Source organism: Gobio gobio, assembly GCF_949357685.1.
Source record: "Gobio gobio genome assembly, chromosome: 24".
NCBI lineage: Eukaryota > Metazoa > Chordata > Actinopteri > Cypriniformes > Gobionidae > Gobio > Gobio gobio.
In genome coordinates, this window is record NC_137120.1 from 5,055,679 (window position 1) to 5,073,305 (window position 17,627).

A 17,627-nucleotide genomic window follows, 5' to 3' on the forward strand; every position below is an offset into this window, starting at 1 on the left:
TCACACTCTTGTGAAAGATAGATGGGCCATTTTGCAACCTGTAAATGCACCCATTAATTCAAAATATTTAGTCTCAAATCCACCTCTAGTGCACATTTAGCAAACTCATGAGCGTATGAAATCATGTGATACAGAGTTAAAAACACAAGCCCACTCATAACACAGACGCACAGTGTATAACCATCCATTCACACTGTGGCTCCCCACCCAGACTTCCTCCCCCCTACCACCACGTTGCATGCGGACACGCGTCCTGACCATACAAGGGCATGGGTGGAGTCCCAACTCGAGTGCCGCGCCGTGATTGGGCCCCGCGTCTGATCAGATGCGCTCTGATTGGCCGCCAGCACTTGTCCGATTTTGTCTCATTTTGTTAATCAGGCCGCGCTCATGGGACGCCGGAGAGAAACCGGATCATCGCATCCTCGTTAAACGGCGTTTCTCAGTCGGCGTGTGTCGGTTTGCGTTGAGGAAGAATGCTGGAAAACAAGAGGGAGAGATTGAAAACATTTCTGAGGAAGATCGACGAGAGCGCCATATCGCGAATCAAGCATTTAATGAAGGAGAGGTGAGTGTGTCCGTTATCAGCTGTCGACATCCGACAATACAGGATGCGCAGCTCATTTAAATATGTTAATGCTGTGTTGTTATTATAATTATAGGGCGCTAGTGTGTTTGTTGTGATTGTATTATGTGATTTGTACGATTTGCAACGATATAGGTCAGAAGGATGGTGTTTTATAGTCGTAATCCACCCTGTCTCTCTCTCTCTCTGTGTGTGTGTGTGTGTGTGTGTGTGTGTGTGTGTTAGAGAGAGAGATGACATTATTGCTTCCTGATGACTGATTTATCTTATTCAAATATAGATTAGAGATGATTTAATTGCTACTTTGTGTCTGTGTAATGCATATAATTCTTTGTTTATGATTTTTAGTGCTAACTTGTTTTACACATTATAAAATACCCACATTTATTGTTTTTATTGCATTCCCTTTACAATGGCACAGTGATGACATTAGGTATAATGTCATTACCAAGATATATATATAATATATATAATATACACACACCATGGAGTTCTGTTCACAAAAAGTGCCAATATGCATTTTTTTTTCTATTTTTTAATTGACCATGGTTGTGCTTTATATTTTCAAGTGCATAAAGCTACCATTTTACATATTAAATGACCATGGTGTTATTGGAAACAATCACTGCGGTACTGCTTCAGTACTTTTGTTACACTTAACAATATCATGGAATGTATTTTTGGATCATATATTTTTGGACATGCCACTATGAACTATGGTATTGCTGTGTGTAAAATAAGCTTGTCAGCCACCGTATAAACCTCCGAACTCCTAAAAACTATCCCTCCAGGCTAATGCAATGCCTTTCATGTGGACTGGTGTCTTTGTGTTGGGTATTATTAGAGTCGTTAAGCCGGTATTGTAAATGGATCGCATCACTCATGCTATTGTAAAGGTATTACTGAGCTAAGTTTTAGGCCAGAACTGATTTACCTGCCTCACATTTTCCAGTGGGGTATTTTCATCGAGCCGTTGGATGGAAAATATAACTAATAATAATATACCAAATCAGTCCAGATTTGTATGAACGGTACTCATCTGTGATTGTGACGTAAACAAACCAATCCTCATCACGATATGGAGGGTTGCCAGGTTTTCACAACAAAACCTGCCCCATTGCTACTCAAAACTAGGCCAAAATAAGTGTTAAGGTAAAATATTTGTTTTTTTGGCAGGGTTGCCTGGTAAAATTTGCATTCCCGGTGCTAAATATCACATAATTGGGGTCGCTTCAACCCGCGGACATGAAAAACAGCCCACAATAAACCGTGTTACAGTAGCCCAATACTGTGGGAAAACCGCAGACTTGGCAACACTGCCGTAACGTGCTATCCGAATTATCGTAAATACAAGTTTCCTAGGTAAAAATTGCACATGTACGCGCTCCCATTTCAAAATTTTAATGCGATGAGCTCGTAATCACGACTTCAGAAATGGGAATTGTCACATTTCCGAGAGCGCGTGAAGGCGGCATTAATTCTTAACCTAGGGCCAGTTATTTTTTCATAATTTTTCTAGACTCCATTTTAATGGTTAAATTAATGTTTTAGTAATCAAAAAGCATGTCTAATTAATTGAAATAATGAAACGCATACAATTTTAAGTTTAACAAAAATTACATGTTTAGGACCCTATTAATTTTACTATATATAGTAAAATTAATAGGGTCCTAAACATGTAATTTTTATATTGGGGCTGTCAAAATATTAACCGCGATTAATCACATCCAAATTAAAAGTTTGTGTTTACATAATATATTTGTGTGTACTCTGTATAATTATTATGTATATATAAATACAAACACATTCATGTATATATTTAAGATGTGTATATATATATATTTTATATATAAATATAATACATTTTTCTTTAATATATAAATGCTTGTGTGTGTTTTTATATATAAATAATAATAATACACCGTACACACACATGTATTATGTAAACACAAACTTTTATTTTGGATGAGATTAATCGCGATTAATCTTTTGACAGCACTTATATATATATATATATATATATATATATATATATATATATATATATATATATATATATGTGTGTTTTTATATATAAATAATAATAATACACCGTACACACACATGTATTATGTAAACACAAACTTTTATTTTGGATGAGATTAATCGCGATTAATCTTTTGACAGCACTTATATATATATTATTATTAATTTTTTATTTTATTATTATATTCAATGGGAAAAAATGGGTCATAATTATTGCATAAATATTAATTATAAATCATAAACTTCTCAAAACACCAAAAAAGAAAAGAAAAAATATTATTGAACAAAAATATATTTAATTGATTTTACTCAAATCTTTTTTTATCTTAATCCCGCCCTCCGGGTCATTTTTTACCCGAAGGTCCTGAGTGTGACCCATAAATGAAGAACCCCAGAGGGTTAAACAGCATACAGCCTTTAAATGTTTATGTATTATTTACTTATAATAATTATCATCATAAATAATAAACTTAATACATTTAATAATTTTTTTGAAATGGTAAAAAAAAAAAAAAACGGTGCGGTTGTACCAAAATTGGTACCGTAAAATTTTGATGGTATTGGTACGACTACTGGAATTTTGGTACCGTGACATCCCCATTTCCGTCCGTGTTTTCTGCATCACAGAAATCATAGGGCCCTAGATCCCTCATGAACGAACCCTACCCTCATCTGTGACTAACGTAAACCAACCAATCCTCATCACCGTTATGCTCCAAGTTCTTAACCTTCATCAAGGTGTGAGTTTCCCATTCACTCGGGCAGTTTAAATGCAAATGGCCCTCTTTCTTGGCCAAACTGTTTTGTCTTCAACAGTGGTTCCAAATGTAATTAGGAGCAGGAATGTGTCATAATCAAATTACGCCATGCGCTAAGTGCCGTCGTTACATCACAATGCCTCTTAAGTGGTTTAGATCGACGAGCATTTCTCCAGATAAACTGGTGATCTCATGGGCCTCCGTCGTATTGCTGTTCCCAACACATGTGGGTCATGTTATCTAGTCTGCGCTCTATTTTTAGCCCAAGCGCTTGTTCCAGGTGTGGGGAATCTGTATAGGCTAATTCTGGAGTAGCGTTAGCTTCCCCGGGCCTTGTAAAGAAAACTGTGGGCCCACAATTCTGCTTATCGTTCGCATAGATAACTGGTAAAGGACATTGAGCTATAATTGTGGTCTTGCACAAGTTCTTTGGAGATTCGGTCATATATAAGTTCCAGTTAACTTTGTTTTGATAGACATTAGCTAGTTAGTTTCATGTGAGTAACCTTTCTTCCCCGTAAAATGTAATTTCCCAGCAACAGTCCTCTGAATTGGTCAAATCCCCTTAAAATACCCCATGCCATATGAATGCCCTTGACCTCTACTGAAGAGTTGCACGGTGCAAGGCACGAGAACAAGATATGATCAGCTTTCATGTGATTCCCGGGGTTGGGATTTCCAGTCTTCTTTCGGACTGGATTGGTCCCTGGAAAGAAAGACCTCTTTCTGTTTAGAGCGGTTGCATTGAGGAAGTGAGACAGATGCGTTCAAATCACATGACTTGCACAAATGTCCTCTGTGTTGTAGCTCTGGCCCCCTTCCACAAGTGGCAAGCTGTTGTTTGCCGACAGGGATTGGTGTTCCCAATGATCGGACCACATGGCATGAGTGATGTCAAGGCCCAATCCTCATCCTTCGCCTTTCTTTGTAGTCATTAACTCCGGTTTCACGATCAGTTTTTAAGAGTTGCAGGGAAAGTGCCCTTTGTTCTTCTTGATCCTTGAGTCCTGGTGTATTTCTGAAGCTTTATTTGCTCTTCATCTCCCAGTAGTTTTTTTTTTTCAGAGGTATAGGACAACTTGTAGATTGCCTAAACGGTTAACGCTGACTCTTTTCTCTGCAAACACCCACTCAGATCATTTATCACACTGACCTTAAACTCTTTACATGTGGTTTGCTCATATTCTCACCGTTTCCGCTCTAGTCCATTCATGCTTGTAAGCAGGGAAATTCATGACTTGCTCAACTGGTTAACTCTAACGGAGTCTTTTTGAAAGTGATCTATGGTTTCCTGGTGTGCAACGCTGGCACAATTCAACCTGTCGCTCTCTGATTTACATGCCGGCTTCTTGGCTGCGAACTTGAATCGCATTCAGTTCCTCCCTAACATCAACCAATGGTGATCTAGTACCCTTGTGTCTTTCAGAGCTTATGTAATGAAAACTGACCTGATATTCTCAATATCATGTTATGCTGATACTAGTGTGCTCTAGAAACCGACTAAACACACTTAATCTTCTCATTAGAACAGGGAGTCCTGTGTATTAACCAAAGGACGGAAGGCACTGAGAAGTACTGATAAAAATAAACAGATCTGGAGACTTGTTGTTGAGGCCTGGACAAGGATCTTCAAGCTATCTTGTGCAGTGAGCTAATGTGCTTTCATTGTCATGAGCGTTGAACGCTTGTGTACGTGTACATTATGCCAGGGATGACTCAGACTGATATGATTTGTCAAGGAGGTCAGGGGTCAGATGGAGAAAAGGTTCACTGGTAATTGAACTGTAACGGTGATGATGCACGGGGCAATGTTACATTGAGTATGGGCAACACATTTCTATCTGGATACTTTAGATCGGTCGTGTTTACTGCAACTTTGCTCAAAAAAATTGTCCTGTGTATCATCACCATAACTTTCTGTGGCCCACATCTTAAAGGGATAGTTCTTAATTGTTCCAAACATTGTTTCAAAATATATTTTGGTAACCAGGCAGCCATTGACTTACACACACACGGAGAAAAAGGGTGTCAATTGTACCTTTAGGGGTAGTCACTGGGGCAGGACCCTTAAAAGGTAGGGATGCTCCGATCAGATCTGATACCGAGTACAGGGTATGATTTCTTGTCATGGTAATCGATCCCGTTTCCAATGCTTCACTGATTTGTAAGCTCTCTGATCACTGTTAACCTTTTTTCAGATAAAAAAAATACTATAGATGTTGCCTTTTATTATATTTTTGTTACATTTCTATGCTAATTATGTAATGTAACTTGTTTTAACAGGGTACTAAATAATCACAAAAATGATTCCTTATACACTGAACATTTTAATATGCCTTTAAAATGGAGTTTCTGCATAACACTATGCATATCAATCAGGATACTTAATAGAAGAGGAAAAAACAAAACAAAATGGAGCAGTCTGATGCAGCCCACAAGGTTGTCCAATAGTAAAATTGAGGACAAAATAAACATTTAATCCCCTAAAATGGAGAAGTCTGATGTAACAAAGATTGTCTAATACAATGCTCCTCCATGCAAGATTTCTTTGGAACATACACGGCAAATAGCAAATTCGCCAAATCATTAAAGTCCCCACGCGTCATGGGTAGGGCTGCGCAATATATAGAAATTATCGAAATATCGCAAATGTACATATCACAAGGGCACGCAATATCTGAATGATTTTAATAGGCTACTTCAACATTGTGAAAAGTGTACGTTTTAGGTTGACGCATATAGCAGAGAATAGACTGAGCACACACTCATGTGACTTGCTTGACGTTAAAAAGAGTTCTTAAACGCAATAACTTGCGGAAAAACAACTCCTTGCAGTCTCGCGCTGTCTGACACACACACACCGAAACGTGCGCACAAGCCGTTCTTTTTTCCGTGTCTTGTTACACACTCGAACTGTCAAATACACACATTTTTTGATGAGTATGTCTTGATGAGTATTCATGTACACACAGTTGGTTATGCTTTAAGTGAAGGATATCAGTCGGAGAAAGAAATTTCTGCCGCTCCGGGGATCTGAACCCGACTCCCTTTTGATCGGGTCGAGTCAGTGAGATCGGTTCATGTGAGAGGCCAAGTTTAGGGAGTACCAATCGAGTCATAAAATATGATTATCGGCCGATCGATCGGAGCATCCCTATTAAAAGGACAAATTTGTACCTTTTTTTTTACCTAAAAAAGGTTCATGGTAGTACCTTAAGGTGTGTATTTGTACCCCAAGGTACTAATATGCACCTTTTAGGAGTAAAAGAAACGCTACAAAGATGTCCTTTTAAGGGTACTACCCCTAAGGGTACAGTTTTGACCCCCTTTTCTCTGTGTGTGTGGAAGTCAATGGCTACCATCAACTGTTTGATTACCAACATTCTTGTGTTCAACAGAAGAAAGAAACTGTGTAAACTATCCCTTTAACTTGGTGGCAAGTCTTAATGCCCAGTGTTTGTCCACAGATTCCTGGTGTTTTTTAATTGTTTATTATTTTGTTGGCGTCCCCTTGTATCTGTACTGTGGAAAGTTAAACTTTTACCCAGAGATCTTTCATCATTGATTAACTTTTATGCTGTGTCCGGTGACCAGTTTCGTTTGTTGTTTTAGATTTGATAATGCTTTGGCTTATTTAACTTCAACGTAACCATTTTTGCACTCTCAAAATCAGAACCTGTTCAAATGCTGAAACCTGGGAAAGTAAAAGTTGACTTGATATACTATTTGCATCCAATATTGGCCAAATCGGATCCTTGCAAAAAAAGGTCCTGGTGTTTGTGGAGGTCTTTCTTTAGATTTCCCATGGGTTTGTTGACCTTCTACCCCATCACAAAGACAATAGGTGGGCCTTTGTTTGGATGTCTTCGGTCTTGTCCTCAGTAGTTTGCATTCCTTCAATGGCATTTAAATGGGCCATTGTGGGATCCCTCCATCACCCACCGCTCCACTAATTTCCAAGGGAACACCAGCTGCTGTGGTTGGAGGTGAGCGGAGTGGGCCGGCTGAGGATTGTTTTATCCCTCCCTCGGCTACAACTTTGCCTTCCTTGTGCTTCATTATCTCACTTTTTCCGACGGCCCGGCCGAGCTGTGCTTGTGTGACGGAGCGGCTGTAAAGGAAACCTTTAGACCTCATTGCTCAGCAACCGGTTGAAAGTGGTTCAGTGAGTCCAAGAGCTGGGAAGACGTAGCAATGGATAGCGAGAAGGAGCCGAGCCGCATGGACACGGCCGTGTGTGAGGATTTGGGAAGGTAGGAGACGTTTACGGCCACTGTCTCTGTGATATATAGTTGTTGGAGCAGCTGTGACGTAGTTGAGCCAAAACACTCGGGGGTTTGATTTATCACAGCCAGTGGATTGAATCCAAACAACCGGTTTTATTGCTTATAGGAGTGTATTGTTGCTACATTTGAGCTTGAAACAAATCGACTAGTTCATCTATATTCACCAAGGAAGCGTTTTTGCGAGTCATTTGCAAAGAATGAACTTTCATTCTCAGCACAAAGGGAAGCACGATGACGTTTTATTGCTGATAACGGGCCTTGAACTTCAACACATTTCCTTGTTTGGCATGTTTATGAGGCGTCTCATGCCACTGTGTGATGCGAGCTCAAACCAGATTAGATCAAGAATGGCGCTGTATCTTCAGCATCTGAGTGAATCAGTAGGGGATATTTCGTGCTCGTTGTCTTCGTTTTAAATCACTGTGTGTCTCTCGAGGCTAAACCGAAGTTGGCGAGGTTCACCGTACACGAGATAATGCAATGCAAGCACAGCGAATAGATGTGTAAACAACATTACGTGTGTAAATAGGATCTCTAGATCCCTCTTTATTGTTCTAAATGTCACAAAACTGGAATGGCACTCATTAAATAGTCCGTGTAGCCAAACCTTACTGTTTAAACAGGGCGTTTTTATTATACAAGGCATGCCAAACACTACAACTCTCTCAAATGCTCTGGTCTTGTGTTTCCTATAAACGTCCACACCGGGGCGGTAGAGCCCATGAATGCCAGAATACACAACTCAACCTCAGACATGCAAAAAACGGCTCGCAGATTAGCTTGGAAAGGCTCACTTAACAGGAATTGCAGGACAGAAAGTGAACTGCTGTGGAAGCGAGAGTTGCGGTCGATGGTTTACGCTCTGGGCCGCTGATGCAAACGTGATCTGACCGCCACCAGGTGTTTTAAACCGTTTTGCGATATGTAAAGGGATGGTTCACCCAGGTTTGTTCTTCTGCTGAACACAAAAGGTGTTTTGAAGGATGTTGACGGTATTTTTTTGTTTCCTACTACGTCAGCTGTACCAACATTCTTCAAAATATCTTCTTTTGTGTTCAACTGAAGAAAGAAACTCGAACAGGTTTGGTACAACTTGCCCTGGTAAAAAGGATTTTGTTGTGAAGTAAATACAACAGAAAGAACGAGTACATGGATAAAGTTATTCAGGCAAGACTTAAAAAAAAACTTAGTAAATTCTGTGTTAGTACTCAATTCAAGCTTGTAGAAATATCAATGATATAAAATTAAGTAAAACCTACTCAGCTTTTCTAATACTGGTGTTCCCATCATGCACTGGGGCATGATTTACACTTTAATCATTGCTATTCTTGTTAGGTTTAGTAACTTGCCATTTTGTGACTTCTGGAGTTCATTTTCTACTCAATGACATTCACACTCAAATTATCCATCGAATATTTCCGTCGTTGTGCATCACGTACTGAAGTCTCAGTGTTTGGGTGGGTGTCGCGTGACTTATATTATGTAGATATGGTGTCTACATGATGTCTCTTGCATTATTTACTTAGATGTAGGGCTGCACAATTATGACACAAATCATCGGCTAATTGTCGATTATTCCCTTGAAATTGTAATAGCGATTATTAATTACGATTATTAAGCCTGAAAATTCAAATATGCATTGGTTTGGTTTAAAAAAGTTAAAAAAAAATTCATGGTATTATAATGTTATACTACAATTACAAATAAAAACAATTGGGAAAACGCAGATTAATATAAGTTGACTTTTTTTTTGTAACTGCGATTTACATTTTATTGAACGAATACATAATTGTGGCATCCGTAATTGTAATCATGATTACAAATTAGATTAATTGCGCAGCCCTAGTTGGATGTTTCTAAGTAAAGCATTTAAAAAAAAACACGATTTAATTCAATGTTTTATTATTTGAGTAATTTTTGTTAAATTGAGTTGTATAGAATTAAGTAAAATCTACTTAACTAAGTTGTGAAATTAAATATCATTAAGAAATATTTACTTAATTTCTTTATGAATGTTAAGTTCAATAGTAAGTCGATTTTACTTGATAATGTGTAAGTTGTACAGAACCGTAGAAGTAAAATTTACTTAAATGTGTTTTTATCAAGTAAATGACATCATTTTAATGCATTTCTGTGCATGAAATCTGTCAAAAACGTGCTCATTTTACACCAAAAGAATGAAATGTGCATCTATATTTTGCATTAAAAAAAATTACGTTTTCTTGTTGTATTTTAAATGTTTTTTTTTTTTGTTTAAGTCCTTTTAAATCTCAAGTTTTGCGCAACTGATGTTTAAGTTCGGTTCGTTTAATTACGTTTACTTCCTTGTGCAGTTTTATTGCTTGTGTAGGTCAGGAAAAGTCTCCATCTCATAATTAAAACGTCAAATCAAAGTACGATAATTGCAGCTAGATTTAACCCCTTAACTGCCACCTAGCGGGTCGATTGGCACCCTTTTTATATAATTTTTTAAAATATTAATAATGGTATTTTAGTAATCACAAATGATCATTCGTAAGCTTACGAACTCAAAATTCGTCCTTGAAATTGGATGGTACATTACCATGGAAACGATACTCTAAATTCTTCTAGCAGGCTCCTCCCCTTAGTGGGCGGTGTCACATTACAAAATTAATTTGAACTACTTTATAATCAAAACCTTTGCTAATCTTGACAAAACGCATATCTTCGGAAAGGTCAGTCTCTCAAGGTTCCATATTTTGCAAGCCTGCAGCTCTCCTCTCAGAAACCGAAGTCTCCGCACCTCGATCGCCCCCAGGTTGTTGGTCCCAGTATAGCTCATAAGCCCCGCCCCTCCGTGTTTTCTAATGGACGCGAGGCCAACGAAACAATCAAATTACCCAAAGTTGGTTTCTGTTATTTTAGGCAGTTTTTGTCATGATGATTTCATTTTGAGTGTTCGTTTTTTTTTTTTTTTTTAAATAAGTTAAGTTTTAGTTAGTTATCTGATGCTATAAAAACGGGGGATGTGACGTCCTGATTGACAGCTGAGATTATCTGATGTAAGTCATGGACTTTTTTCGGGAGGAGATTGGAGCTTTAGCTTTAATTTCTACGTTTCCATAACCGTTTATTTACACCGACATATTGAATTGTTCTGCATCTGCGAGACTGTGGGCGGGCTTTTGATATCGCGCCCCTACTTCCTGCTCTCGGTCCCAAATCTGCGCAAGATGTCAGCGCCATATTCGGACCTCCGGAGGCTTCAATAACTAATTCGCGTCGTCCATATTTTTTTACTGTCTATGATATTTTGTGATAGAATTGATACAGTATTTGGACCGAAATGTATCAATAAAAACATTAATGGAATGGCACCTGGTGGCTGTTTGTGGTACAGCGCTTAAACAAAATCTCATGGGAGCTTCAATTTTTGTGATCTCAACTTCTAATTTGGAACACAACTTGGTTAGACACGTGGCTTTAATTTTATAGTAACTTTAGAGTAAAAATTATTTTTGTAATTTGATTTACAGTACATTTAAACTTGCATAACAGTGTTTAAGTTGCCTTTTCACGTCTATTCTCAAAAAGACGGCTGACTGTTTAAGACATTTCCGTGATATATTTGCGTTATCTCCTGCTTTTCATAAGTTGAGATGCCTTGGCAGTTTCTCTAGTGATTAGTCAACATTTATTTAATCCGCGCCCCACCAACTTTGCCAGGTGTTCGTGTCCTGTTTTGAATGTATTTGTGTATCCCATGCATGGGTTTTCTTTCATATCCGTAGGTCTCAAGACAAAAAAAACCCAACGAAATTTGGCTAAACTCTGTAAAAACGTGTGGGCCAATCCTAGCCAGAACGCTAGCTCGCGTGTCCTTTTGTTTCGAGCCGTCCCTTCCCCCGCGGGCGAGCTCAGGAATGTTTCCGCGGAGTAATTAGCAGCCATTACGCCCAGTGGAGTGATGCACTATCACAGGTCACATGATGTCTTTTAACCTATATGTGTACTGGAGTCATGAGCTTCATGGCTGGGGAAGGCGAGGGCGGCCGTGCTTTGTGTGCAAGGACATTTCAAACTAAATTAGGCTGAACGAGGAGGTGGTTTGTGGGTAGTTTTACTTCTTGCGGCTGAAGAATGCCAGCTATTTGACTTTCTCTCCTGAAAACTTTCCACTCGAGGCGCGTTTACTTTCACTTCTTCTTCTTTCTTCTCTCGAGCTTCTGAATGCGTTTTCACCTGGAAGTCTTGCGGCTGCATGCAGGTGTTCCATTACATCATCAGCTCACACCACCTGAGGTCAGAAGCCCCGCCCACGCTTATTTGCATACAGGGAAGGGCAGCAGCTCCCGCAGACAGAGCTCTGTCTTTTAGCTTCGACGCAGGTTTGGTTTTATTGCTCTTGGAGACGCGGTATGGCTTGAGGCTAGCTTTCGGAGGATGGATAGATCTCTGAGTTTACGGTTATCTCGCAGGCACGGGATTCACCTGTACAGGTATGGGGGAGAGAGAGAGAGAGAGAGAGAGTTCAAACTGTGGCTGTTTTAGTGTGTTGAACCATTACACTGAGAGAAACTCAGTTGTGTGACATTCGCTGGTGTTGACTTTACGTTCACAGCGTTTTCTAAGCGGTTCTTGTAAAGGCAGGTGGTAGTTTTCTCTGAAGCTGACGCTGGTTTTACGCTGTTTTCACAGCTATGTGGTGGACGCTGGGACGATCCCGGGGAAGGTGAAGAAGGGGAGGACGAAAAGTAAACTGGGAAGCAGGAAGGCTTTCAGCTTGGAGGAAAACCAGCTGGAGGTCCAACAGCAGGCCAAGATCCTGAGCCGGCCGGTCCCGCCCAGGTAAGACACGCACCTGTGATGATTTCACATTGAAACCTCTGCCGAACAATGATCTGTGACCCACCTGTTGGATGTGTTTGAATGGATAAAGAAACAAACAAGAGAAGGTGTGATTGTGTGCGTATGCATTTAAATCCATTTAATTACTTAATTACATTTACCAATATCTAAAAGGTGGCATTTTCACATATAAAGAAAATAAATAATTGTTTTCTGTAAAAAAAAAAAATATTAAATACAAAAGAAATACACTTGATTTGTGAATTTACTTGAAATAAAGATATTTTTCAATATCTAAAATGTGGCTTGTTTCAGAAATAGTTAATGTAAAATAAAACCATTTGATCATTTTCTTAAAAAAAAAAAAAAAAAAAAAAAAAAATATATATATATATATATATATATATATATATATATATATATATATATATATATATATATATATATATATATATATATATATATATATATATATAATTGCTATATAATATTTACAAAAAGTCTTTATACTTATATTTGCATGAATAATTGTGTAAATATTTATAATAGAAACATACATTTGATAGACAAATAATAGTTTATATGATATTTTAAGTATATATTACTCATAAATAAATATGTTTTGAATTTATATTTTAGGAATAATTGATTATTATAAGGTTTACAATAAAATGGGTTTTAATGCATAAAACACTTAAATTAATTTATATTTGTTGGAATAGAAAAAATACATACATTTGATAATTTTCTTTTTAATAGTTTATCTAAAGGATTATATTTATTCCTGCTATATATTTATATAATATTAAAAAAACTAATTTTTTAATGAGTTTATATTTGTAGGAATATTTTCATTTTAAAATGGTAAATCTCTTTTTAAAATATTAGATATATAAATATATATTCCTGCTATGTTTCTATTTATAAAAAGACATTTAATTAAATATATTAGCAGAAATAAATACATTTGATAAATGTCTATTGAAAAATATCAGTTCATATAAAATATAAGTATATATTCCTGCTATACATGTATATCATGTATATAAAATACATTTATCAAATATATTTTACCATTTTAAAATAAAAAAACATAATATAAATTCATTAAAAAAAATGTTGTTTTTTTTATATTCATGCTATATGTATGTAATATTTGGTTTAAAATACATTTAATTAAATTATCAGGAATACAAATATTCATATTAAAAGAAATTACATTTGATAAATGTCTATTAAAAATATATCAGTTCATATAAAATATAAGTATATCTTCGTGCTATATGTATATCATATTTTAAACCAGCAGCCATATCACCCTGCAGCCCAAGACTGGTTTCCCACTGAAGCTAAGCAGGGCTGAGTCTGGTCATTACCTGGATGGGAGACCAACTGGGAAAACTAGGTGTCTGCTGGTCGAGGTGTTAGTGAGGCCAGCAGGGGGCGCTCACCCTGTGGTCTGTGTGGGTCCTAACACCCCAGTATAGTGATTGGGACACTATACTGTAACAAGCACCGTCCTTCGGATGAGACGTTAAACCGAGGTCCTGACTCTCTGTGGCCATTAAAAATCCCAGGATGTCCTTCGATATAGAGTAGGGGTGTAACCCCGGCATCCTGGCCAAATTTGCCCATTGGCCCCTGTCCATCATGGCCTCCTAATCATCCCCATATACATATACAGACTGGCTTCATCACTCCGTCTCCTCTCCACCATCAGCTGGTGTGTGTGGTGGGCGTTCTTGCGCAAAATGGCTGCCGTCGCATCATCAGGTGATGCTGCACATCGGTGGTAGTTGAGGAGATTCCCCCCTTCTATGTGTAAAGCGCTTTGAGTGCCTAGAAAAGCGCTATATAAATGTAACAAATTATTATTATCTCCATTATGACGTGTGTGTGTTTGCAGGTGTCACACACTGGACGTGGAGCGGCCGTTGGAGAGAAGCGAGAGCCTGAACTCCAGAAGTGTAAGTCTTTGCTCTTCTCAACACGTTTGAGTGTGAATGAGAGCGACTCTAACGCCGTTTCTCTCGTCTCCAGAGTTTCATAAAGCACAACAAAACATTCCACAAACTCTTCCCGGAAATCCCAGAGAGCGAGGACCTGCTCCACGGTGAGGAACATGAGATCTGAGGCGGTGCTCGTGTAGGACTGTTCCACACACACACACACACACACTCTCTTCCTCATCCCCCTCTCTCTCTCTCTCTCTAGCCTACATCTGTGCGCTGCAGAAGGAAGTGCCTTACCACGGCCGTCTGTACATCACGGACCGCCACCTGTGCTTCTTCTCCTCTGTGCTGCTCAAGGACACCAGGGTAACCACACACACACACACACACACACACACACACACACACCACCAGGGCTCATTCTGACTGCAGATTCAGATTTAGCTTTAGTCATAGTCTTTTGACTAAAAGGCCATTTAGTTTTAGTCATATTTTAGTCACCTCAATTGTTTTTAGTTTTAGTCGACTAAATATCAGAAGATTTTAGTCTACTAATTCTACAGTAGATTTAGTCGACTAAAATCTAATGAGTTTAGTTGAATTGTAATTAAATTAAGCATTTAAGCATTACATAACCGATTATCACTTGAACTGACATTTTGACACCATTTTGTTTTTGACATTAAAAATACACGAAATAGAGCTCAATTCACTTTTTTGTTTGTTTTTTTAAAAACATCTTTATAGTTTTTATAACGTTGTATTTCTGTTTTAGTTAGTAGGCCATATCAGGTAAAGCTAAAGCTTCAAATAAGTTTATTTTTTTAAATTTCAGTTAACATTTATTTAATTTCAAGTAACGAAGATTTTTTTTTATGGTTTTAGTGAACTATTATAACCCTGATACTTTATTGAATATGTGTCAAATACTGGTCTTTCCTCCTGACTATGAATTAAATTGGAATGAAATTAAATACAGTTTATTGTGTAAGCAAAAACGAATATATAATGCGTGACTTAATTATAAACAAGCTGGAAATACACAGGACTCTTATTTTGAAATCTCGCCTTATTATTGCAGTTTCAGGAGCTCATTCAAGTTCAGATGAGGGAGATAAAATATGCATCGTTACAACTGTCTAAATCATATTACTATATAAACATCGTAAAGTAAACATTGTGATTATTCATCAGCATTAGTTCATAAACACTGGTCTGGCATAAATGTGTGTTATTGATTGATTGAGCCGCGCTGGAGCTGGATTGGGGATGAGTGAGCCGTGTTTTACAGACGTTAGATCAGCATCTGTTACTCAGATCATCAGTTCTGACTGCATCTCTTCCCTAATCCACCCTCACTAACATGTTCCTCTCGTTTTTATTTGCTGACGAAAATGACAGTACGTTTTCGTCATAGTTTTTGTCATCCAACAATAGTTTTTATTTAGTTACGTCTCGTTTTCGTCAGTGAAAAAAGGTTGTTGACGAAAATCATGACAAATTATTCGTCAACGAAATGAACACTGCACGCCACGCTCCGCTCTGTCTAACTGTGTGTGTGTGTGTGTGTGTGTCAGGTGATGGTCCCGGTCTCCAGTGTGAGCGTGCTGAAGAAGCAGAACACCGCCCTGCTCGTGCCCAACGCCATCTCCATCCGCACCGCCGACGGAGAGAAGGTCAGCATCAGCTGCTCATGTCACATTATTATCCACACAATGCATTTTATTAGCATTAATCACTGCAGGTTTCACTAAAGATTCTGTCATTTTCATCGATGCTTAAAAATACATAATAATAATTAACAATAATATTTTAAACATGTTTTTAATTTATTATATAAAGTAGAAAACACCTTTTTAATATTTGCAAGAATACATTTGATCTCATTTAAAATGGAAAATACATGTGATAATTTTCTTTAAATAGTTTATATAAATGATTTTATACACACACAACTATATATTCCTGCTATACATGTATATACAATAAAACATTGAATTATTGACAATTAATAATTCCTATTTGCAGGAATAAAAAATATTGAATTTATGTAGATTATATAATTAAGCACATTTTCCTCCCAATTATGTATTAACATAATAGGGAAAAATGCATTTGTTGTATTGCATTTAACTAAAAATATATTTGATTAAATATACTGTTGTTTTTAAATTAATTAAATTATTGTTATTAATCAGTATGTTTCACTAAAGATACTGTAAATGTATTAGTTATGAATGCTGATTTGAAAAATAAAATGTTTAATTTAATTAATAAACACATTACAGTATTTTATTTTTTGTGAAACTGATTAGTTTCTAATTAATAAAATAAAATAAAATAGTTTTGTATAGTGAAACACATTAATTAATAATTGAAATGAATCAAAAACACATTATAGCAATTTCTTTACTGAAATCTGCTGATTAATGCTAATTAATTATCAAATAACTCATTTTTATTAATAACAGATGTATTAATCACATTTTTTGTGACATGTACGGAGTAATGCAAGTTATCAAACTATTTTAATTAATAAAAAACATTACAGTAATTTTTAGTGAGACATACTGGTTATTGCTAATCAATAAAAATGTATTACACAATAATTTTCTGAAACATGAATCTTATAAAAGTGAGAATGTGCCTAATTTATCATTGAGATTATTAGGAGTTGCACAAAAATGAAAAGTGAAATGTCTCGAATGTTTACATTATTAGTGAAATATGAAACAGACGTTTGTTCATTCTGACATTATTTATATTTAATGTGTGTGTGTGTGTGTGTGTGTGTTTCAGTATTTGCTGGTGTCTCTGCGGAACAGGGAAGGCTGTTATAAGCTCCTGCGCTCCGTCTGTCCTCATCTGGAGGTGAGTGTTTGACCCTGATGGTGCTGATGATGTCACTGATCACATGCTTCCTGTGCTGATGATGTCACTGACCACATGCTTCCTGTGCTGATGATGTCACTGCTCTCGCTCCTCAGGACGGAAGTGCCAACAGCAGCCCCGTCTTCTCCTCCGCTGAGAACAGCTTCGAGCCCAAACTCGTGGTGAGGGACTCGGGTCACATGACCTCCGCATGACCATTATAGGAAACAGTCTAATTTATATCTGAAGAAACATTTCTGAACATGATTTATACAAATATTTCCAAATACAACATGCAACAAATTCCCTAAAAATATTTATAAAATATTTCCTAAAAATA

At 37.2% G+C, this 17,627-nt stretch overlaps 2 protein-coding genes across 8 annotated transcripts in view; both read left to right on the forward strand.

Annotated features, from left to right (window-relative positions):
• Positions 1–17,627, forward strand: part of tbxa2r (thromboxane A2 receptor) — a 285,760-nt gene that overhangs the window by 33,146 nt on the left and 234,987 nt on the right. The gene's annotated exons all lie outside the window — the stretch shown is intronic.
• Positions 165–17,627, forward strand: part of LOC307120251 (GRAM domain-containing protein 2B) — a 27,732-nt gene continuing 10,269 nt past the window's right edge. The window contains exons 1-8 of one of the 6 annotated variants that reach the window (XM_079807177.1): positions 165–568; positions 12,315–12,464; positions 14,371–14,431; positions 14,505–14,577; positions 14,679–14,782; positions 15,994–16,092; positions 17,216–17,287; positions 17,404–17,469. In XM_079807177.1, coding sequence (XP_079663303.1) covers positions 477–568; positions 12,315–12,464; positions 14,371–14,431; positions 14,505–14,577; positions 14,679–14,782; positions 15,994–16,092; positions 17,216–17,287; positions 17,404–17,469 — 717 coding nt within the window. In that variant the 5' untranslated portion in view covers positions 165–476. Of the gene's footprint in view, positions 569–6,979; positions 7,623–11,595; positions 12,116–12,314; positions 12,465–14,370; positions 14,432–14,504; positions 14,578–14,678; positions 14,783–15,993; positions 16,093–17,215; positions 17,288–17,403; positions 17,470–17,627 lie in introns of those variants that run through there. The other 5 variants (XM_079807174.1, XM_079807175.1, XM_079807178.1 and 2 more) reach the window with 5 other exon arrangements.